Raw genomic sequence first — 25,913 nt, forward strand, 5'->3', positions numbered from 1 at the left:
ACGCTATTTTGACATTGTCAACGGTAACATAATTTTTCATCAAGATTTCAACTAGATTTCTTTGATAGATCAATTTGTTTAAGCATCCATTTACTAAACTTTTCAACGAGGATATTACAGTCTACTTTATAGTTTTTATAGATTTTTTAAGTACTTTGAAGAAGCAGATCAAAAATAAACCGCTAACATCAATAATGCCTGTCTTCTCGTAAAGTTACATTATGGAAAGTAGATAGAAAAATGAAGAAGCATCTTCATGACTAAAACCTGATTGACGGTGTCAAAGCTCTCTTTGATAGCAATTAGGAGAAATCAATCAGTCATTTTGTCGATACTAGACTCTATATCCTTGATTCTTAAAACTAAATAAAGTCTTAAATAGCTCTTTCTGCTACCCCCTTGAAAATTTTATAAATAATTTTTACCAAAGGCATTTATGGATTATCATTCAACATAGGCGATCCAGTTATAACATAACTGTTGTATGACTACGGAGGGAAAACATTCATTATCATAAATTTTAAATAGATAATTCTATATCGAGATACAGTAATGATGACATCTGATGTAGCCTACTCTATATTGTCTCATTATTTTATTCATTCAGTTTAATTGCTAAGTTGTATTAATGTTAAAACTTGACTTGTTCATCCTAATATATTAATAGAATAATGATGTCAATGATACAAGCCACTGATCGTGTTGAAACGAAAGTGATAGAGAAAGAAGGGAAAGAATTCGAAAATGAAAAGGAATAAAAACTGTAGAATTAATCTACCCATAAGATACGCTAGTGATAGTTATCCTTAGTCAGGATGGCATTATTCAAAGAAATTGAGATTAGACACGTTATTATTGTAGTTTGTACGTCCAAAAAAAAGCTTGTGTTAAACAAGATAGATAGTAAGTACTTTCATTTTCTACAATAAATGTTATATCATTTTTCCTTTCCAATATTCAATTAAACATTAGTCATACAATCGCTTAAAACTGTCAATGGACTAACACATGAACTGCTATTGCCGTTGGAAAGAGATTAAAGGTTGCGCCATTACAAATTGAATTCTCAATCTTCAGTACTGACCATACATCATGACAAATTTTATACCTTCCAGTTCTAAAGCAGACATAAATATCATCAATATTATGGTTTTCCCTTACTTGAAGTCGAAAAAGATTCTTTCTGATCGATTAAGGTTCTATACAAATCTTCCTTCTATCACCGTAGAAAATGAAACTCGTCTATACAGTTTTTCGTCTTTCTTTGATGGCCTTTATACACAAGAGTAAAATAAATGATAATATAGTATTTTAAGACTGGACCAATTCTACAGCTCTCTTTACAACGATAGTCTATTTAATTACTAGATATAAACTACAAGTTCTAGTTAGGCCAAAGATAGTAACAAACTCTTTCTATGAAAAAAATTCTATCACTCTCTGGTATAGCACTTAGAGTAAACTCTACTATACTAACAAAAATAGACAAGTGCTGTCTTGAACATCTTATAATATAGAAATAATAATTATTGCAGGTGGACAATCTACCTATTGACAACAATACGTCAATTGATGAAAGTATCGTTGGACAATAACTGCCAATTACACTATGGAAGAAAAATAGAATTTCTAAAACTATTATTACCTATAAACAAAAGGTAGATAGAATTTCGAATTGTCTAAATCCAATACCGCCCGAAATGATCCAAAAAATAGGAGGAAAAGTCGCCAGATGAAAAAGTCATTGATTGTAATTTTCCCCCTATTTTCGAGGCTATTAATTTATTCTAACAAGCTAATGTTTAATGTTTAAGCGGTTATCAACAGTTTTAGGCCCTATGTAAACTGATCATTATTATTGGTGTAGAAAATGACAAGGATAGAAATCTGCACTATAATCCATGAGCTATCCGTCATCATGTTCAACAAAGATATTAATCAATAGGAAAAATAGCCAAAATAATTCAAAAAGTACCAGTGAAAGAAGCTACATAACTAACTTCATCAAGTGATTAATATTCCAAGGTTGCTTGGTATTAACTTGAACATAATAGCATGGGCGAAAAAAAAATTGATTTGTCTGTCACCTAGAATGTTACGATAGGATTAAATCAATAAATTTAGGAATTTCCATACCAAGTATTCTTGGAATCATTATTGCCTTCCTCGATTTATTGACTTCAATCGAGTTTTCTTCTGCTTGGATTAATTCAATTTTACATGCGTGGAGATAAAACCATTTTTTTTTCACATTCCCTTTCATTCATTCCAAGCTTTATTTTTACAATCATTATAACTGTTAATGACAAATTATAGTAAGAAGTTAATATTGCAAAATTTGCGTCACGGTAATGGATTATCCCCATATCCACCTTATTAGACAACAGCTCAAGGAATCTTGGTTGATAAAAATTCAAGAATAACTCTATAAGTATATTGTTCATATTACAATTGTATCTCACTGGTTATGTTACTATTTTGTTTGAACCAAACTCTAACATCTCAAAATATAATACCTAAGTATTTCATCATTTATGGAATAATTATTATCATATAATTAATAGACAGTATATATGTACTACAATATCTACTCAATTTCATATTCAATAATTCTATTACTGAATACAATATTATAGAACGATATATATTAAGTTAAGCACACTACTTTACAGCTCCATATCATATGCAGATTAAAAATGAATGATATATTCAATTTCAGAGAAATAGAATAAATGCTTACGACAATGTATCATTAGCTATAAAAATGATTCCATATTTCTAGGAATTTTTCTTTCTATTTTTTTATAATCAAATAGTTGTGAAAGAGACTAACAGTAAATGAACCAGATTTTCTAGTAGCCAAAGTCATTAAAGTCAATCAAATGACTAATTCATTGACTTTATACTATCCATTCTGTTAGGACTAAAACAAGAATAAAATAAAGAACAATAAAATAGTTCAACGTTAAATGTATTCCATATACATGTCAAAACTATAGTAGTAGCCAATGAAATGGCTAGCAATCCATTCTATTTCAATGGATGACAACCTTAAACTAAGTGGTCGAAAAAATATACACAATCATGGGTACAAAAGCGATGATATATTATTGTCATCGATATATGATATCAAGTAATCCGTAATGTCATAAATATTGCGGAAAAAAGGCAATTAAAGTATAATAGCTGGTGTTGTATGACATCTTTCAAAGTCGAAAGTGTACAAGGATAGCCAAAGACGACAATTCAATTACAATCATAGTGACCATTTATCTATTATTAAGTCAAAAATGAAACCTAATCATAATACTTCTCCAAGCTCGAAAAACCATTACGTAAATATCAACATGAAGAAAATTGAACTACTATGGCAAATAGAGAATAACCATATTACTTGATCAATTAATGCATTGATGGATCATGTGATACAATAATCGGGATTATGACGTCCTTTCCGCCAGATCTGCCATGATAAATTATTTTACTTCCAATTAATTGCTATGATTTCTATTATATTGTCAATACTCTCTAGCCAACCTTTAAGTGTGAGAAAGAGAGAAGTCTTGACGGATAATTAAGAGGTGAATAAGATTAAACAATGTTGTCAACGTAAGAAAATTTATAATACGTAGAGTTAATTATCAAGCAATTTATATTTATCATAACATGGTGTCTTTTATCTCCGACAACATTGTACTATTACGGCCACAATTGCTAAATTAAAGGCTGTAGTTAATTTCTCGCGATATCAATGCGAGTCTCGATACTATCATAATATCGACAGGAGATCAAAAGAAAAAACTATGGAAGAGAATTATGAGGATATAACATCAATGGCACCGGCTTGTTACTGATAATTGTAAGCAATAGTCATAAAAAAGAGTCATAAATTAATTTTCGTATTAATAAAAACAGAAACATCTAATATAATACGATTTAGTAGATGCTGAAGTAATCATCAGCAATCAATCGAACGCTAACATACAAAGGAGTATTAAATTAAAATTTTTTTAAATAATATTGCAGAGCCTACCACTGCTTAATAAAAGCTGCATGTGGGGTGATAATTTCTAGAAAGTACTTTAAATTAAATTTCGTAATAAAAGAAAGGCATTAAATATATTATTTTATTCTAATAGACTTCAAATTATTATAATTCATTAATATACAGGCGTAATCATCATGAATTCCGTACAAAAAGATTTTTGAAAGAAAGTCATTTGTTAATAAGATAAATAATTAATTATTATACTAGTATTTCCGCGACTAACATAGGCCGATAATCATTAACTACAGCATGTAATACAAATTCCTAAAAGGATTCTAAATTATTTTTATTGTAGTAAGAGAAGATAAAAATATAATATTCTCAATAGACAGACTTCAAAATAACTATAATCCATTGATATATATACACATTGTGGAATCTCTATACTGGTAATAAGAAGTTACTCCTGAAAAGTTTATAGATCACGCTATTTATACCGTACTTTAAGAATTACTATTAATTATATCATGCCGTAACATTCCTAGAAAATAATTAAGTATAATAGTGCTAGAGCTAGATATCGAGATTGTTATTTTAGTACTATTAAACCGGTGGATCGAATAAGCGAGTACAAATCCGTGAGTTTTCTCAAATAACTTAGAATAAATTGATATATTATGGTATCTGTCAGTCCAATTAAGAGGGATAAAACAGCTTATTCTGTATAAAGATATTCCAGAAGAACGCTAAAATTGAATATTGAATATTAAATAGCAAATCATATATCAGTAATTTCTAACTGCGTGTAAGAGAATACCATAGAAAAGAATCATAAATTAACCCTATGCCAATAATTGGAGAAAAGTTAAAATTACAACAATAACCTGCAATAGACAGATTTCATAATTACTAGATTGGAATAATGTAGGTAAATTGCTATCCATATGTTGCAGAACTACGCATTCACGAACGTAGTAAATTAGAGTACATTAGTAAGGACAGGATGATATTATTAACAGCGCTTATCATTAACTATTTCTGAAGCTTAGTAACGTGCAGTAAATCTGCGTGTATGTTCATATTACGCAGATTCTATAATCTGATTACTAAAATCAATAGTGAATGGCTAAAGGTACTCAATTAAATGATTTCCTCACATGTACGCCTATAATTTCTATTTTATAAATAATAATAGACTGTAGACATACTCGTATACCGAAATCATTACAACTCTCCATGCATTTCACTTTCTGGATAATCTTTAATATCCTGTTGTATATAATACGGTATTCCTCGAAATTAATGCATTAGAAATTTTAGAACTGATATTCTATTTAATGTGCCAGCTTCATTGTTATGCAAAATTCCTGCACTGCTTAGCTTTGGATGTAGATAGAGAAGATATTAAATGATATATATAATTAAATAAGAATTTTTCTAATTTCCGTTATGTAAGTCATATCTTTTTCCGTAAAGTATAAACAAAATCCTGTTCGCTATGGCGTCATTCCATAATGTTTCCATAACAATATTTTGATCGTCTGATAGAAAATTGGAATTCTTTAATTCTGTGACTTAGTTTAATTAAGAAAAAAAGGCAAAATGTGTAAAATTATAAAATTTTAATTTAAGTTCGAAATTATTTACAATTTGTATGGCATCCACGAAGAATAAATTGTAAAATGTAACAGTAAGTTAATACGGGTAAGTTAATATTTATAAGTCAGTTAAAAGCTCTACGCTTAATATAAGCGAAGAAACAGTATACTATCACATGCAAGTTTAAGTCTGCATCGAAATAATTTCGGCGACGCAGCAGGCATTAGAGAAATCTCATATGGAGAATCTTTTTTTTCACTCATTAACTACATATTTCTTGCAATGAAAACTTAATATCGCCTGTAATTTGGGGTTATCCGATTGAATAAATGGTGTTTGCTGTTATAAAATTTATCACAAAGTAATAATATAATTCTTGTACTGATAGATCCATTTAAGAAGATAAATTTTACTCTATTTCCTTCTTGTCATTGAAGCTTATGCAATAGCGGTGTTATCTTGAGGATAATTAAGCCCGTAAGGTTACACCTATGAATGCAACAATTGTAAATACGTATCAGTAATTGCTACATTTCTAGAGATTTGTAATTATACCTTTCTCTCGCAGCCGCTAGGCATAAATGTACTATTGGCGATATAAATTATTTCATTTCATCAGTCTCATTTAATGCTACTGATTTTGGTACTAGTTAAATCCTTTTCATTAACTATAATTACTAGTTTCCAACTATCACCTTCATTATTCATTATTTCTTGTTAGAGTAAGGATATAATTCCTATCTTATTAGGTATTAATAGTTTCAATACAGGTACACAAGGAAAGTTAGTATCTTCTTTATTTCTTTACAACAGTATAACAAAAACAAAACCTTCACATTTTCCAGAAAATTTGCATAACCGGAAAATATAGATCATTAAGATATCATCTTGCTGTGAGGGTACCTGAATCTTTTACTCTTAAAAGAGGTAGATTGAATTATCATAATAATAGTATACAATGGAAAAATCGGGAACAAGAATAGTTCTTAGTTATCTTAAAGTTATAATAAATCAGCATCAAATTCTAATGGGTGATATATACATTTATATTGTAACGATGATCAAAATTTACTTCCTTTCCTTGCTCTTATATGCAACCTGAGACGCAGTCACTCGCAAAGAAGAGACATTTGCTAATGCAGATTTGAGATCAGTTTCGATGAAGACTCGCTTCGTAGAAACTCATTTGGTAGGGCTAAGGCGTAACATTTGGGGATATTTAAGAACCATATTCTGCTGCCGAGCCATGTCAAATTTTCGGCAATTTAGCACTGCATATTATAGCGCAATAATTTTTACAATATCAGAAAGTCGAGGTTAGATATTGATGGCAGGAGTACCAGGCACAAACTAATATCTACACAAATACGGTACACTTTTGGCCGCAATTAATAGTCGAAGTGAAAGAGATTCTGAGCACTAATCTAATCTGTAAATTAGCGCATTCTTTCATGCATAAATCGAAGTATTTAGTCACCATGAGCAAGTAAAATCAGTGTTGTTAATTAAAACAAAAAAATTGTTGAATTGTATCACGTATACAAGTATCCATTTTTTCTTTGCTAGGCAAAAAAATGTTCTATACAAAAGTGGCCTTTCAAAAATTTCATTCACAAGCATCGGTCTTGCTTTATGCCTCTGTAAATTCTTCCTATAATTTGGCTGTAAAAAAGCACTATGCAGTCGCCAAGATAGCTAGTATTATAAAAGCAAAGAAAAACTGAATAATATCGCTCTATTCTAACGAAAACATTGTTATTACATCAGAAGTAACGTATGATATAAAATTATGATCCAATGACAGTAGTCAAGAGTAACAACACTATTAAAATAAAATCAAAATAGAATTTAAGATCTTATAGCATTAAATAGGATCGTCCGGATCTGCTTCAGCTTATCTCCACTTTCCAATCTGATGCAATTTGTTTATCAACTTCTGCATCATCATCAACAAGTTGGATATTTAATGGGGAAATTAGGCTTAATTTACGGAAAAATTTCGTTTTAACCGGGTCGCCCTCTTATTATATGCAATGGGGATGGGACCTACTGCTAGTGCACAAGTAAGTTTGAAATGGTCAACAATCAACCAACATTTCTGTTAGTTTAGTTATATACTTAAATAATTTAAATTTGCATTCAGTAAATAAAATGAATAATGGTATATTTATCGTCGATGAAAGTTAATAGGTAATAAATTAGGAGGGCCACCTGATGATGTTTCTTCAGATGAACTAGAACCTCCAGACATTCCTGCTAGGATATGCGATTTACGTTGTTTAACTGCACCTCTTTGGATCTGTCTAGCTCGAGATCCAAATCCTAAGCACTGCATTGATTCAGTTAAATGCCTCTTCATGGGTGATACACAAAGAAATACTAGCAACTTTGCATCGCCACCTAGCAAAGAAATAACAACCATGAATGCAAATCTTAATATGCACTCGTATAAGTTATTATCGTAATTACAATACTATATTACAAAATTAATACATTTTTTACCTATGGAATCTTGCAACATCTGCGTTAGTTTACTATTTCGATAGGGTACATGAGTGCGGTTTTCAGCTAGAGCACCTAATACATCGGCTAATGCAGATAAACTATGCAAAAAGTGATAGCGTATTAGCATTCAATTGACTCAATTCAAATAACCTAAAACAGTAAGACTACTTTTTTTTTATCACTAGTAGGTAGCAGACCTTCTGTTAATATGACGAGTTTCTCGTAATGCACTTCCTGTTACTCCCGACATGCCTAGATCAATTTGAAAACATTTTACAATTTTATAATTGTCTAGTAGTAAGGTTACCAAGTATCAATAGAGAATAGACAAAAGAAATATGCTGCTTATAAAGCGAGAATTAAAATCTCATAGCCGCATATATCGCTATTCGCAATCAAAAGATAGCTCTAAGATAGATCAGTCATCATTTCATACCTACGCATTCACTTCCAGCCAAATCAACCAATTGCAGTTTGGTTTTAACTACAGTCTTTAAAGACCCAAAAGAAGGAGTTGATGCTAATCGCAATGGCGAATAATGAACTGATTGACTACGCCGACTAGTAGTTTGTAGGTGAATTCCAGGGGAAAGAGGAATTTGAGATGTCCTTGATTCAGCACTCTTTTTTCTCGTCTTGATTTGCTGCAAAGATTGTGAATCATTTATTGTTGTTGTAATAGTCACCGTTACAATTAAATGAGAGCGACTTGAATGCGAATGAACTAGTGTAGCATCTTCATGACGATGCCTCATTCCATACATGACAGCTGCCATAACGTCGCTAACGTTGCTAACTGGCCTAAGATGTAGTAATAAAATTAGCTTACTTTAACTGCACATTACTGCACATGACCAACAAGCTTACTAATAAAGGTCTAGATATTTGACTGGAAGTCAAATTAAGATTATTAATTATCAATTTTAGTTAATTAAACAAACATTTGCTAAGAATGATAATTTAAAAAAGTCGGTTGAAAATCACATTACAATTATGTTGACTACGTGCTATTTGTATTGATATGGGACAACTGTTGGTTATATAATTCCAAGAATGTATGATGATGTTACTTTAGCCACATGAATTTGCTACTATTTCAAAACAAACAATCGTATCAACTGCTATAAGTAGACTAACTTCGTTATTAAGCTTGGAACATCATGTGAACCATCAGCGCTGGTAACAATTTCTAAATAGCGAGTATCTGAGCTATCCTATAAATTGACAAATGGATAATACCAATTTAATATGTTCTTGTATATTTTATACAAATTTTTCTTATAATAGTGCGTAATCTTCCCGTGAATACTAGCCAAACTCTGGTTTCGTTTTTATTACAACTATGCATTACCTTCCGACCAATATTAAGAAGATCACGAACACTATTATTGTAAACTTCGGCAACTGAAATCTCCAAAGAATGAAAATTATGAGGATGTTTTTGATTTTCTTCTCCAATCAGCCTAAAAAAATAATGAGCCCATTAAATGGTTACGTAAGTATTGGTGTTATGTTCAAATAATTAGTTAAAAATATCAATAAACGCCACTATAGATACCGGAAAAGCTCTCGAGCAGCTCGTGGGATTACACCTTCTTGTGCATGTGGAAGCTCAATATCAATCCAATCATTATTATCAAATGAAGCATGCCCTCCTAGCATGGTATGGGTTTTACCAGAACCAGTTTGTCCATACGCCATAATGCAGACATTATAGCTAATTTCAAACATAGAATAATCTGGTTGTTTATATCACAGGCATCGACATATGCAAAAATTGGACAGATTGATGAAAGCACTAATCGATCTATCTTAAGAAAACTATAAAGAAGAAATTGATGTAAAATTCAAGGAAATTAACCCATCTAGAAGTGATGTTAGAAGTGGAGCTACGTCATTAAATACAGCCTCTTGGGGATCTGATTGCGCAAAAACCCTACAAAATTCAGTATGGATGAGAGTTCAGATTAGCTTCAATCTTATAGTAAATTTTTAAAAAAACTTGATTTAGATTACCTTTCGTATTCGTATGTTTTGTCAGCATTAAATCGTGGATTTTTCACCATAATAGTTTCCTGTAATCGGATATAAGAGTATTATCAATTAAGTCCAATTTGGAGTTATAATAGTTTATCATCATTCTAATTTTACGTAAAATTACTAAAAATTGTGATACCTCATCTATCCAATCAATAACTTGCTCTTTTGGACCACTTCTGCAATCAAAGCAGTTAATAAAATTAGGATGGAAGGTATTCCATAAAATTGTAACAAGAATAAAGATAGTACGGACTTACCTTACTTTACTAGGATCATCAGTATACTCATCATCAATTGGAAGAACAGGCCTGATTCGACAATGAACACGTATATTGCCCCGAAGTTCCTAATATTTTTTACATATATTTAATATATTCTATGACATATTGCAATGATAAAATTAAAATGTAAATTACTGTACAGTAGGTTATTATATCATTCCGTTTATGGCAATACGATTAGGCATTAACTACTTAACATATCTATCGTATTACCACCAAAGTGTTGTGTAGCATTTTTCTTTTCTCTTTTTCTTTTTCATACAATTCTTTATACTGCTTTGCTAATATATCCAAGTTATCTACTTTGCTAACAATATCTTTCAAAAGTATATAAAATAGTAGCTATTAATATAAAATCTCAACATATTATGTATAATATGATCTTAACGATTTGATACATCAACAGTTGTATTTTAGTTAACTGCATTAATGCAAATAGTCTATCTTTTTCTTGCACAAAACAGATGAATGTGATCATACTAGAATAATTGCTTTAAGAGTGTTAACAATCTACCTTTTAATGCCAAATATTTTTCACGACTTTTAGTAATTAATTTTTGTCCATAAGCTTTAGAAGCAGATAGAATTTGTGTAATATTATCATCCATTTGTACGGGTATGTTGGCAACATCTTGTTTTAAAGTAGAATAAGATTGTCTCATATCCTATCGAAAATAGACCAATTTTTACGATTTGAAATTGAAATAAGCCAAATTACAACATAAAATGGAGGCATTAAACTAAAAATAGCTTTGTCAGAAAAAAGTTCTATTAGGACTACAATACCTTCAGCTCATCGTAAAATTGTTTCAGTGATTGAATTGTTTGATTAACATTTTTCTCCTTGCTTTCAGTTATTCGCCGTTGATGAGCAATTTGGGAATTTAATTCTCTAATTTGACTCTGGCACTATACGCATATTAGTGAAAGTGAAAAAGTAATTTCATACAATTATCCTATACTACAATTATGGCTTGTGACACTGCATCTTTTGTAAAGAAATTAATTGATCGAAAGAGAAAACCATCAAGGCTTAACTGACAATATAGTAGAGCTTTATTAAGCAGATACGCTAGTAAAATTAATGCAAAGTTATACAAATCTAACCTTTGCTAATTTCAAATAGAGCATAGCATTTTCTGTTTCCAAAGCTAGAATTTTCTCTTGTTTTGCCTTTAATTAATAATTTTAATTTTAAGGAAGACAATGAAGCTTATGTATTTCGTTGATATCGATTTTAGTAACATACTATCGATGATTTGAAACTGTAAAATTGCATAAATATTGTCTATCTATATGCATATTGGCTCCTATCATTATTATTGAGCATCCTAACTAGTTTAATCTAGCATATCAACAACAAACTATTAGTATTCTAAATTGTACACTGTATAAGACTGATCAATGGTATAATACTTACCCTTGCCAAATTCTTACTCTTAGCAAAATGCGTTGTTTTATCGATAAAGACATCATCGCATGGAGAATTGACAGCGCTTAAATCTAATGGCATCATCATATTGAAAATACTGTATAGGGATTAATAGGTTTCGTGTTCTAGCGGTATGACAATAACAAACGTAAACTGAATTGGTAAATTGGCTAATAAAATGTAGGCTGAATCTTAGCTTATTGGTGAATTAACTACAAATGCATCTACCGGAAAATAAATTATTTGATATTCGTATATCACTGGATGGCATTTAGCCATCAATTAGAAATGAGAATGTACATGAAAGGATGACTAGAATACTGTAATTTATTGGCTAAGAAATTGTTTATTTTACAGGCAGCTTAAATGACGTGTGATCACTGCTAATTTAGAACGATGCGCCAGTTGATTACCGTTTTAATCATAGGTACTTGTACAGTACACTGATCAGTACATGACTAATCTGATTTTATTCCGTTTATACCTGTATACGATACAGTGGAGTGTATAGAGGCTAGCTGCAAAATAGAGAGATTCTATTATGCTTAACTCAAAAGCTTGTCCATGTAGTCTTTGATTTCTATCACTTCCTACTAGAAGTAAATAAGATGCTAACTTTCTCAAGGCAAGCATGGATATTGTTTCTACAGCAACGGAGCATGCGCAGTGATCCTTCCTAGTCTTGTTTGAAGATGTGTGACACGTCTACAGTCTACAGTACTTGTCTCGTGTTGTACTGTACTATACTTGTAGTTCCCCCAAAATTACTGAAATTGTACACAGCACACCATACTGTGGCAGTAGGTTTAAAGCCTCGTGTTGCCAATGTCTCTTTGAGACAGGCATCTTGGCACAGTACTGTACGGTACAGTACTATAGACTGTAGACTCAGTGTCGAGGTCTTTATGGTCTGGTCCGGACTAGTCCGAACCAGACCAGACTTCAGAATCGAAATTTCGAAATTTTCGCATACTGTACTGTACAGTACTGTACAATGTACTGTACTGTACAGTATACGCTCACTAGTACTGTAGCGCCCTGCCGGTTTTTGTCAGGAATTGAAATCTAAATACTCGTCTGCTGACCTAATTTTGGAGCCCATTTGCTGGTCTGAGGAGCCATATCTTCACAACTGGCGAAATTGCAGTCGTTAGAATTGAAAGAATTCAACTGAAAGTCTTCAGGTTGCTATCCTTGTGTAGCATCAAGGATTAGCAACACTTTAGGGATCGATTGAATTCATTTTGGTATCGTTGTCACCCCTTTATTATTTATTCATCGATTGCTACTCCAAAGATTGCTATTATGGCGGACGACGGTTATCGGCATTGCCTGCAACAAGCAATTGCAGTCATTACCTCTGAAGCTGGTTATACGTCTATATCCAGCTTGGCACTTGAAACTATAACAGAGATGATACAAAGTGGTATGCTATAACACTAGCTGATCAATCTTGGTAGAATGCTTCGATACTTCGTTACAAGTGATCGACTGTAGCCCATGCATACATTACTCGCTCGTTTGCTCAGCATGATAAAGTTCACATTATGAATGTAACATCGTAACATAGTTTTAGCACTTTTCCATGCAATCGAATATCTTTTATACAATATGGCCTAGTCGAAAATGACGAACCAGTAACCCTACCAACGTTTGCTTGATGAATTTAGAATTATCTACAATAGGAGAAAAAGAATCCATTTTATAGCTATCGTATCATACAGCTTTGATCAGAAATCAGTACATATTTCATCATTTGCAGTAGTACACGAAGGTACCAGTTGATCCGGCCTGTAAACGTTAATAATATAATGCTAATAAACTGGTCTGTAATAGAATCCTATTAATTATTCCTATGCGTAATATTCGGTATCATTCTTATAATAAATAACGTTCAATGTTAGGGCATTTACGAAAACGTTCAATAATGAATACTTTAAATTTCTATCTGTAGTTCTCTGCGAAATTGGACGTTGCTCTCAATCATTTTGCGAAATATCATCTCGCACCAAGCCAACTTTGTGTGACGTTGAACAAACTTTAATCAACACCGGTATGGTATGAAATGCCCTGAGTTTCTTTTCCTTGAATATCCATGTCATTGTATGGCAATATTTTACTACTGTACTCGTATAACAGGCATTGTTGTACTTACATATTCATAGTAGCTGTTTATCGCTAACAAGAAAGTGAAATTGCAATTACTGTAAAGTTGTGTTGTCTTCTTAACTCTAAGCTCTATCTGCATAATATCTGCCTGATTACTTATATTTTACAAACAACCGGAAATAGTAGTTAATATTTGCCATACAGTTCCATTAACCCTACCTTGTCGTATTATAAAAATTGCATATCCGATAGGTGGATACTAACCCAAGTAACTATGTATTAAATTGTACCTGTAGTTGGATTCACTATTCAAGATGTGGCGAATTATTATCTACATGCACCAACGAGGAAAATCACTTCACGTAAGTTGGACATAACAGTCTACTTACTGCATATCCCTGTGATAATTACTGACTGTAAGCAACCTCATCTTATAAATGCTACATAGCTGAAAAATTAAATGAAAAATCTCAACCAAAGCTTATGACTGTGGGTACACCGCTGCCACTACCGAGCTACATCCCAGACCACTTACCGCCTCTGCCTAGTCCACATACTTACATTCGAACTCCGGTAGAAACGAAGTTGCATGACTGTTTTATGTCATACTTTTCACGAGTTATTACTAATAAATCATGAAATGTATTGACCAAAATCAATTTTAAACGATGCAGACATACAAGTTTCCCAGTACTGAATATGCCACAGTGAGGAAAAAGCGCTCTGAAAGTGTAAGATGCAGCCGAAATAGCCTTATCAAGTAAGTCTTTCGTGATTATATATGTGTGTACATTTATCTCTTGTAATTATTAGTAGTAGAAATACTTTTAATCATAAACAATAGCGTAGTTGCTTCGCTGACCTACCATTATATTTTCGTTGAATAAACGTAATAATTGATTGATAGATTTATCGTTAAAACATCCGGCACGTTATCGCTTGTTCATGAAGATTTAAATGAAAGTTTGTGTAAGTACTGCATTCTCACTTGATAGAGAACTATGTTAAGAATAAAGATTAGTCGTAGGTCATAAAATGTAATATTAAATTGCCGGTACCATTTTACTGTAGTAATTAAATCGAACCCTCCGGCTCTGTCGTATATGGACGCTTTGCTTTCATTTGAGGAAGATAAAATGGATCAATCTGACAATACACCGGAGCAAGACTCAGATGATGACGACGATGATGATGATGATGATGATGATGACGACAGCGATGCCGAATCTGCGAAACCTTATAGAAATCCATTCCTCGAACCTCCTCAAAAACGACCGGATAGTCCTTAATATTTTGCGACAAGCTTTTTGTAATATAATTTAATATTCTGTTTTAACGGAAAAACGGTGCTAAATTATTATCCATGTTAGCGGTAGTAGGCGAAACGGTGGACCGCTGTATATGCGTTTTACTTTCTTGTATGATAAGGTGATATATGCGCCATATTTGTTGAATGTACACTGAAATGGCAGTATAGAATTGAATTAGCTTATCATCACCGGGTGAGAGTTTCGATATAACCATTGTTTTTACGGTAATCTTATTTCTGAAAATCGAACCATTATATTTCTGTGAATCCTTGGATAGATTAATGTAATATACAGTACATAGATGGCTCACAACATTAATGATCGTCTTAGCTAGTTTCCAATATGCTGCATAAAACCATCTGAATTCACATTTTATTTCATATAAAACAACATACTAGATAAACCAAAAAACTCATCAATAAGAAATGCACGGTAACACCCGTATAAAAATTATACCATGGGTCACGATTGTGTGTTGAAGAATGTTATTATCTAAGTTCAAACTTTATATGCTGATTCTACTCAACATTGGTGACTGTGAATATTGTACAAAATAAAAGGTGCTATACTGTACAGATAGATTTATATACTGCATGATTTAGGTTGATGTACCCAAGGCAATACTTTAATCCTATGTAAGGAAGCAGGGAAGGCCAGCTTAACAGAATTTGTTTATTTATACAAAAGTAGAAAAAACAGTCCAGACAAATAATGTAAAGGAATGGATACAGTATGCGCACATGAAGATGCATATAATGATTCCAGTGTCTGCTGGATCCTAGGTTGATGTATTCCTTCAAACAGTATGTACGAATGGTATGATTGTAATTAAAAAAATATAATTGTGTAGTACAAGACATTCTCGTTTTCGGAGAAAGGTCAGTACATTTTCAGCTAATACACTGAAAAGTTAGTTGCTTTGCGTGTATCTTGCCGGGACAGCAGGCAAAATGCTGGAAGCAACCTTTTATTTTCGGTGATTCCTCAAGTTGTAATGATGCACTGTTCTGATTATAGGTATGAAATAGGTAGGCTCCTTAGCAGTACAGTGTGTTTTAAATTTATGACTACAATTACTTTAAATAATCAAGATTGATATATGTGTACTTTATATGTACTTTAAATGTATCCATGTATCCACGAGCTATATTCTACCCTGTTATGTGAGAATACTCTTTTGATATGCTTGCAAAATTGATCATTAATCTGAGCGGCAATTTTTGAATCTGTAGCATGCTTTTACGAATTTTAGACGATTGCATGAATCTTGACATAAGATACATTCCTAATGATAATCGTAATCTAATCTAAAATATCTTAATTAATTCGTTCCTAATACTGTTATAAGATTTGAATTTATAAACCACTTTGTACGAAATTTACACCTTCGTATATGCTTTTCAAATATAAGTACTATATACTCTCCAATGCAGTACAATTAATCTTTTACTCTGCATTATCAACCATACTCCTTACTGCAACTACTTAGGTAATGGAGATGAATTAGGTAACTCTCCTAGATTTTTGAACCCTCCAATTTCATTTTCTAATTTGATTGGTGCAGTCGTGTTAACAAATTAATTCCAGTACTATTATATGACACATATTTGAGTTAAAGATTAAACCCTCATCATATCTAGATCAACTAAAATTTAGGCTCACAAAATTTGTCTGAAAAATTTTCTACACTGAATATCTTTAGAAAATGTTTAATAAAGAACACAAGCACACCATAGTCAATTTAGTAATAAGCCTACTGGAATATTGTGCACTATGATTGAATGAATGATCGCAAAACGAAAGAAGTTTCATTGGCATCTTTTCTAGTTTATGGAATACTCCGCCAAAAATCTAACAAAATTTATCTTAAAAACTTCAAAGGTTGCCGTTAATTAATAGATCAAGTAATCGCCAGATAACCAGACATGTATAAATTTTTACTATTTCAAGTAATAAACGCAATTGTAGCTATTGATAATAAAAATATACGAGCCTAAAAGAGTGATATTAATGAAGACTACCAAATCATCAATCATACTATTGATTTATAATGAAAGCGGGTGTAATTCTATTTACTACGATATATTGTAGGGGTTTTGAGGACAGCATGCAATAAGTACCGCTGGTACATATTTTTGCTCTTAAATTCTTTACATTTTGGCCACAAAAAAATTTACCCAAGACAATATCTTGAACGCTTCTATTACCTTTATATTTATACCTAACTCGCTACACCCTTCGATTCGATGAGCCATTAATTTTAGAGTATTCTGCTTAGAATCACACTTTCAATATTTACTGGCTTGGTTTAAAAATTCATGAAATCATTGCTAATTGTCTTCATGTTTAACACACTCTCTCGCCATAATCTCAAAATAGTAGCAGCTATTTACGTGCGGAGTCTAAAGCGATTGCAAAATACGTAGACACGGTTGCTTATAGAGTACTATATCTATACGTGCTCTAAATTAAGCAATAATGACTCCAAAAGGCGATCTACATATATAGTATTTTAAATACAACTTTATCCTTGATAGTTCGTAACTGAGACATTAATTCTATATTTGTCTAATACTCAGGGCTATAGTGAGTAAGTGAACTATCTCATATAGCTACTAGGCTATCATGACAACTTCGAATTCTTTTAAGTACAAGTATATATGCGTATATTAATACGTCAAATTAAGATTAAAATTAGCCAATAACGCTGTAAACCCTCCATTTATAAGTTGAGAATCTCATGAACTTAATTATAAATACATCACACTAGAGCAATAAAGTTCATTAAATTTAAAGCAAGGTTAATTCTTAGTGTTAACGAATCAACACCTAATCTACACTAGATTTATCAATATAGACCAGTTGACAGCGCTTATTAACTTCATTTTGCATCAAGTTAGATAATCATTTGTGGAGTTGGAACAAATTGAGAAAAAGACTGCTATTTAAGCCATACAGTAGAACTTTACCTTATTTCTGTCTGAACCTCAGTACTTGAGATATCAGGATTTCTATTAATATTTCCAGTTGAACAGAAATGCTGAAAATATCCAAAAAATTGAATAAGGGACAAAAAAGGCGTCAGCAACTTCATAAAAGAGAAGTATTTAATGCTAAAGTAAGTTAGCATTTTATTATTTTTTATTTACTATTAAATAGATAGAATATTATAGTTAAAGATTCTATCTTTGAAGAAATGATATCTATTTGCAGGTAGAATTTATTTTTATAAGTGATAATATTATCGCAGTAGAATCATTAGTGATTTCGCCTTGATCGCTAGGTTGCCGATGTTATCACTAGTAATGAATATAAGCCAGGAGAACCTTACTATGTCGTCGAAATAACTACGTTATTAGAGCATCCTTTTCAGCTCGTAAACGGAGCCATTGTTCAAAAACTATCAACCTATGGAATATTAACGAAACAACAGTTGCCTAAAGTAAGCACAGTGTCAATTAGTACCAGAAATTTGTATGCAATACGTAAATATCGAGGCCATAAAGTGTAAAAGTAAATCCTAAAATGGCCCAAACAGTTACTTCTTATTTGTACGAATTAGAACTAAAAATTTTATCATCTTAATCAAAATTCAAAATCTGTAATTTTTTTCTTTATTTCAAAACTATTAGTTACCAAGAATTATAATCTTTACGCCTATGGGTAAAGCTCATGTGAATTTTATCGCACGTGAGAAGCCATTATTTCTTACTGAAGAAGAATTAGACAATTGTGAGAAATTTCATCGATTTTTATTTGAGAATGTTATCAAGACAAGAAAAGATACAAGATTTATCAAAAATGAATCTATTAAGTACTATCTCGTTGTCCCACTAAGGTATCAAATATATTATTAAGAATAAATAATTGATTTATTGTAGTATTATTAAACATCGTAAATTGATTGGTACCGGGTAATAATTTAGAGAAATAAAAATTACGTTCTTCAGATTTTTACCAAATAAAGTATTTAATATCTACTCTATATTCTACCCAAAATCATGATATTTGCTTCCATACTGTAAGCCTACCATTAATATTTACAAACATCCACAGTTAAGATATTCAATAACACAGTATGCTACGTTTAATTATTTAACTTAAGTATAATATTATAACTGCAAATTTTATTGTAGAGAAAATGGAGAACTTCATTATGAATTAATAACAAGTTGCATTAATTTTCTTCGCAATGAAAATTACCCAAATCGTCAAGTATGTAAAGAAGTTATATTACAATTTCCGCATCAAGTTGTAGTAAAGCCAAGCTACTCTCTAAATAGTCAGAGTTTAAATTGGATGCTAATTAGAAAGGTAAGCGATGCAACACCTATGTCTGAATTTCATGACACATCTATTGCGGCAACATTTTATGATTACTATAAAAATCAATACTCGATTGACATCAGCGATAAAGAGCAAAAGTTAGTCTGCCTCCGAAAAATACCAAGTAATAACAACATGCTGAAGAAATTTCATAGAATATTAACCCTTACGTCAAAATCTAAGCAATCGCCCCACTTTGTACCGGAATTGTTAGCTATTCATCCGTTGTCTGCAAGCCGTTTTATGACTACAGTCTGCTTGCCTTCGATCTTATTTCGTGTAGAATCATTACTCTCCGTCGATGAACTCCGGCTAAAGATAGCTCGAGAAACTGGACTGGGCTTAGATGATAGTAGAATGGATAATAGTTTTATTCCACTCCTTCAAGATGCATCAACTTATTACACCAAAAAGATTGGGATTTTGCCTCATGTTTTTCATCAAATTAAATTAAAAGATCGCTATACGCTAATAACCTTAGGCAATGGAAAAGATAATTATTTACATATATCCAATGAAGAAAAAAGAAGACTTGTCGATCGAAAATTGAAAAGAGGTCGAGAAAAGAAGAAGCAGCTCGTAATTAACCATTGCAAGCAGTTGCGAAGAACGATCAGTAAGCTAACAAAGAAAACTAGAAAGTGGTTAAAAATTGTGCCTATTTCAGTCAGTAAGCGTCTCTTTCCTAAATTTCATCGTCGCTTATTGCATTCCAAATTGAAATCTAATCGAAATAAAGCTGTTTTGAAAAGGCCAGGCCCAAGTGTTTCAATGCTACTGCAGGCTCTCACATCGCTATCAGCAGACGATTTCTTCAATCATGAACGCTTGGAAATTCTAGGAGATTCCTACTTAAAGTTTATCACTACTGCCGATTACTTCTTTCGAAATCCAAATATGAAAGAGGGTGCTATGAGTCTTATGCGTGCCATTAATGTCTCTAATTCCCATTTATCACGTACTAGCAAGCTCAAAGGATTAACACTGTACCAATTCAACACACCATTCAAATTAAAGCAATGGTTACCACCTGGGTTTACCTGCATTAGGAATAACGCTAATCTTGTTGCAAATAATATGCTTACGGACGGTAGTAAACAGCGTGATAGCGAATCTTTTAAACAAGTTATGTCAGTTAAAAATATTTCTGATACCGTTGAAGGCCTGGTTGGTGTTTATTCTTTAGCTAGCGGACCAGTTGATGCAGCTCGGTTATTGCCTTGGATTGGATTAGACATTGATCCGAATGTATTAATAGAAAAGGATAAAAGCGTAAATTTTGAAATACCAACGACTGATGAAGATATCCAATTAAGTAGCTGTATACTCCGTAATACTGATTATCAATTTAATAACTTTTATTGGTTACGAATAGCTTTTACACACTCATCTGTTGCCAGTGAAAACTATCAACGATTAGAATATCTGGGCGATGCTATACTCGAATATTTATTGATTGAGTTTGTCTACTGTCGAAAACCATACTTTGGACCTGGTAAAATTTCACATTTCAAGTCGGTAATGACGCGTAATCAGACATTTAGTCTAATCGCCATAGCATTCCAATTTTACACGCATATTCGATGCCATTCAAAGTTAAAATTAGATATTATGGATAGTATTCAAAATTTTAAAGAAATATTGTTGGTTAGTATTAATTAATTCACGATATAGATCATGTCCTTTTAATCGTTTATCCCTAAAGTATCCCTGCGAAACAGATCACAAAGAATTAGTTAATGAATATTTTGTATTTTAGGATAACCATCAAGATGATCATCAGCCAGACATTGGACACTTTGCAAATCTGGCATATCAATTGTATACTTCTAATCGGTATCAGAAACTCCCCAAAGTCTGTGCCGACGTCTTTGAAGCCTTTATTGCTGCCATTTATTTGGATTGTGGTAAAAAATTGAGAACAGTTTGGAAAGTTGTGTACAAAATGGTTCAACGAATTCTAGGTACAGAACATATACGAGCATAACAACAGTGTTTCAAGCAATAAAATAAATATATAACATTTTTTGTTTCGATTAGCTGATATTCTCAATGACGTAGGTGGTCTAACTAGTACTATCCATGATATGTTTCCAAACAGAATTAGATATCAGTAAGGTTTCATATCATAAATTATCCAGAATATTGTAGATACTTGATTATGTTATCAGTTCACCCATTTGACTAATCGAAATCTTCATCATTTTAGAGTAATCAAAAGGAGTAATTCAAGTAAAAAGCATCGTAGGATGTTCCTTGATCATCCCAAATTGGGCATGCTGACTTCTGAAGGCATAGGAACAAGCAATACATCAGCTAAAGATGATGCCATCCGCAACATGCTCTCACATCTGGAGTGTTCAGATCAAGAGATTGAAAGTAGCAACAAGTCCTGACGATGAAAATATAAATTGTGGACGACGTTATAACTTTAAGAAGATAGGCTACAATTTACAAACGTTTTATTACTGACAATTTCATAAAGCATCCATTAATATAAATCATCTTAATTTTATACACCTTTTAAATCATCATTACTAACATATGAAAAAAGTGTGTGGAATTATTGTGGAAATTACTTTATCATACCGCTCGAATATTGTACAGTTACTAGTAGCTACTAATGTTCAGTAAATTGTCAATTAGTGATGATCCTTTTTAATCATATTTAAGAAAGCACTTGGCAGCTATGGAGTACTTCTTTTACAATACAGGTCGAAAATAATTTTATTTGTACATATATTTTCAAAAACATTTTTAACTTGGAATCCAGCGAGATGTCGACAACATTAGCTTTTTACGAATAGAAACATTGTGCGTCCAAAACCTAATGAGAATAGCAAGCAATTTATTATAAGTATTAAGATTTGCACAATTACTATACCATATACCACAACTTGATAGGCATGAATGAAATCAACATCCGTACATATACTATACTATATATTATCATACACAATAACAAATAAATAAATGATCATCATTGGATGATTACTAATATCTCTGATGGCATCATACACTTTATTACCAAAAAAGATCAACGCTAGAATTATATAACAGTTGAAATAAGATGATGGAAGTAAAATCATTCTTCTCATCACATACCTTTAACAGCGTCGTTTGGAATGGGAAGTGTTTGGCATGATGAGAATCCGATTTCTTCAGATAGTAAATAATCGTTAAACTGATCGGGCATTAACTTGATTTCATCAAAGTTTTTACGAAAAGTCGCCTAAAGATACATAATATATGCATGGAATTCAAGTTAGATACAGCTAGCAATCAATGTGCTCTTCATCTAAAAATTTGAGCTCGCTTCGTTGATAAGTATATTAGCAGTCAATGTGTATGCTTAATGCTAACATATTGAATTGCCTAATTATTCTTAAAAGGAGTTACATACAGATAAACGTTTTTTCTTTTTGTAAGATTCGATAGATTGAGGCTCTAGGATTAGGATACCATCATGACGTAAATTCATAAATATACGTTTGAATAGTTTTTTGACACCTTCATCACCCCAGTTGAGATGGATCCATTTTGTTAAACTTAGGCATAAAATAACATCATATAGTGGTTTTTCTTCATTAATACTTTCCATTGATTCTTTAATGTAGTTCTCCTGTAGAATAGTATTACATGCATGTAATGAATGAGTTTCTTTTCGTAGCTAAGCTAACATAACATTAATGAAACAACAGGCTACAGTTATGCATGCCAGTAAAGTTACATTGATACGAGTATGAGCATATTCGTATGAAGACAACTCGCCCAAGCAATGCAATGTACTGTTCCTCTACAACGTTAGGTGACAAAAAAATTATTATTATTAGCAATTCATTATACCTGCTTAAATAAGATGTTTCTTGGATAGAGTGTACTATCATCGTTGCAAGTATCAACTATAGGTCCATGACAAATGCCAAATGATATAGGAAATTGATGATTCTTGGTTGAATTAATTCGCGTAATATTTGAACGAGCTCGTGTAATTAATGAGGCATCAATGTCAATGCCAACGATGGTATTGGGATTGAATTTTTTAGCAATTTCTATGGTTAAATGGCCATCATTGCATCCAATATCGAGACAATCTTTCCCTTGAAACCATTGGTGATTCCATGAATCTAACCTACCATCATGTGTTGATTGATTTCTATAACCGTAGTATCTATTGTAATTTCCATATATAAATAATTTTTGTTTGGAATTTTTTTCCTTTAGGGTTGTTTCGACAAGTTCCACTTTGTCCTGGCGAATTTTCTTTAGGGTTTGTAGGTCATTTTTATCATCATTATCCTTACTTAATTTCCTTTTCTTTTTGTGCTGTTTCAGAGATCGGACACGTTTATCGTATTCTCTGTCTTCCCTACTGAGCATTAATGGATCACTGGTTTGTGGTGGAACTAAAATTTGATCCTCATTGGTCACATTCTTGACGTTGGCGAGGCGTCGATGAGAAGGAGAAACGTGTGGTGTGTCCGCTTTCAGGCGATTATTGATCTCTGGATCGAGTAAACTACGCAAATTTAATGGATCAGTTGGATCTTGAGGTTTACTTGGCAAGAGCGATTTTTCACTCGATAAACTACGACGTACTTTGGCTTTTTTGGTCTTTTTATAGCTTAAATTGGCTTTCTTGCCGCGCTCTTGATGACTTGGACTAGTTTCACTAATGAAATTTTGCCTCCATGTCGTTGCGCCACTCATGTTTACTTCCATTGGCTAATCCTAAAGGATTGCAATTAGGAAAGGCGTCCCCGATCAACGACAATTTAGAAATGAGTCCAGTAGTATCGTGTGGACGATAGTTTAGCGCTGATTTCACCTCCTTCCCTGCACACAATATGAATCGAAATCAATGGGAATTCTACCTGTCGCCTAGATGATGCCTGCTGGAGATCTGCAGTCTTGATTTTGCTCCTTTACTCCTACTCAACGAGTATTAAAAGCCAAATTGAAATTGATCTTTTGCTAGTCGCTTCGTCGCTATGGAACATGTTGCCGTGGGCCAAGCACGAGTCCACTGTAAGTGGTCAATAGCCATACCCAGGGTACTATACTACCACTCGTACTGTCCACTCCTAAAATTCCCGGTCCCCCCCCCCCCCAAAAAAATGAAGAGCATTCTCTTCGTAGTCTATGATTCTATCAGGAAGTATTGAGAGAGAGAAAAAGAGAAAACTCTTTACTAGTCCCTGATACTATCATACTATAGGTAGTACTCAAGCTTTTTAAAGAAAAATTCCCTAGTACAGATATGGACACTTATGGTTATGTACACTGACATCAACTACCCGCCCCCCCCCCCCAAGAAAAATGAAGAGCATTCTCCTCGTAGTCTATGATACTATCAGGAAGTACTGAGAGAGAAGAAAAAAGAGAAACTCTTTACTAGTCCCTGATACTATCATACTATACGTAGTACTCAAGCTTTTTAAAGAAAAATTCCCTAGCACAGTTATGGACTACTAAATCAATGCCGGCATTCATTGAGTAGTAGTCCATAGTACAGCCAAAGAGCCATAGTAGCGACTTTTGATATACAATTCATTTCTATGGCTAGACCAGACCATCAATGCGGAATACGTCGTATGTTCCACATAGCAAATTCAAAGGAAAAATATCAATACGGAATACGTCATATGTTCCACATAGCAAATTCAAAGTATCATGGCCTACAGGAGTAGACGGAGAGAAGCTTTGAACTTGATATCTCTGCTGGAAAGTCTGCAATGACTACAATATTGTTGACATTTGTAAGAACTGTCATTGGAGATGTTTCAGCAATAAATCAAAGGCATTGATACTTTTTCCAATAGATCATCATCACTCAATTCTCTATACTTAGGCTCTCTAGTCTAGTACAGAATACAGCAGTTGGACGTCTGAACTTCTTATCAAGTGGCAGGATCTACTATGCACAAAAGTAGCTGTAGAGGATAAATACATTAAACATTAGACAGTAAATTGTTCATTGTCATACACGTCAATAGATGCAAGTATTTGCGCAATTCGTTATACCATAACGAGTACTTACAGTATTCTATTAGGCGGACTGACACATTTGAATAACGTTATCCACCACATTCATAGGGTAGTATGCCCAATCCTATCACTAAAGGCTTAAGTGATTGAGTTAAACTAGTACAGTGTACATAGGCACATTTGTACGTGATAGCATGCTACAGCTTAGATCAAAAACAACGAGGTGAGCTCCTTCTTGACTTACGTTGAAGATAGAAATAAAAATGTTAAAACGCAACGTTCGCATGAACAGACTACTGCAATAGAATACAGTAATGCGTATGCATCCACTATGC

The 25,913-nt window shown here is 32.6% G+C and overlaps 4 protein-coding genes across 4 annotated transcripts; 2 read left to right on the forward strand and 2 right to left on the reverse strand.

The window, feature by feature from the left end:
• Nucleotides 1-7,859: 7,859 nt before the first annotated feature.
• Nucleotides 7,860-10,030, reverse strand: TRIADDRAFT_17070 (uncharacterized protein; the record flags this gene model as incomplete). Its single annotated transcript, XM_002108721.1, has 5 exons — nt 7,860-7,987; nt 8,090-8,190; nt 8,290-8,383; nt 9,685-9,809; nt 9,954-10,030. Coding segments are annotated over 5 exons (525 nt in total), but the record flags the coding sequence as incomplete, so codon positions are not given.
• Nucleotides 10,031-13,150: 3,120 nt separating this feature from the next.
• TRIADDRAFT_52057 (uncharacterized protein) lies at nt 13,151-14,975 on the forward strand (the record flags this gene model as incomplete). Its single annotated transcript, XM_002107975.1, has 7 exons — nt 13,151-13,271; nt 13,800-13,898; nt 14,251-14,316; nt 14,403-14,527; nt 14,629-14,714; nt 14,862-14,917; nt 14,950-14,975. The coding sequence occupies 7 exons, from the start codon at nt 13,151-13,153 to the stop codon at nt 14,973-14,975; spliced, it is 579 nt and encodes a 192-aa protein (XP_002108011.1).
• A 3,326-nt stretch (nt 14,976-18,301) lies between these two features.
• On the forward strand, nt 18,302-21,986 carry TRIADDRAFT_52058 (uncharacterized protein; the record flags this gene model as incomplete). The annotated part of the gene is made up of 7 exons (XM_002107976.1): nt 18,302-18,382; nt 18,548-18,706; nt 18,897-19,102; nt 19,401-21,237; nt 21,350-21,554; nt 21,631-21,703; nt 21,800-21,986. 7 exons carry the CDS (start codon nt 18,302-18,304, stop codon nt 21,984-21,986), a joined length of 2,748 nt encoding a protein of 915 aa, XP_002108012.1.
• A 701-nt stretch (nt 21,987-22,687) lies between these two features.
• Nucleotides 22,688-23,970, reverse strand: TRIADDRAFT_19869 (uncharacterized protein; the record flags this gene model as incomplete). Its single annotated transcript, XM_002108722.1, has 3 exons — nt 22,688-22,822; nt 22,994-23,212; nt 23,437-23,970. 3 exons carry the CDS (start codon nt 23,968-23,970, stop codon nt 22,688-22,690), a joined length of 888 nt encoding a protein of 295 aa, XP_002108758.1.
• Nucleotides 23,971-25,913: the final 1,943 nt, after the last annotated feature.

The sequence above is a fragment of the Trichoplax adhaerens genome, genomic scaffold (genome assembly GCF_000150275.1).
Source record: "Trichoplax adhaerens TRIADscaffold_1 genomic scaffold, whole genome shotgun sequence".
Taxonomy (NCBI): domain Eukaryota; kingdom Metazoa; phylum Placozoa; class Uniplacotomia; order Trichoplacea; family Trichoplacidae; genus Trichoplax; species Trichoplax adhaerens.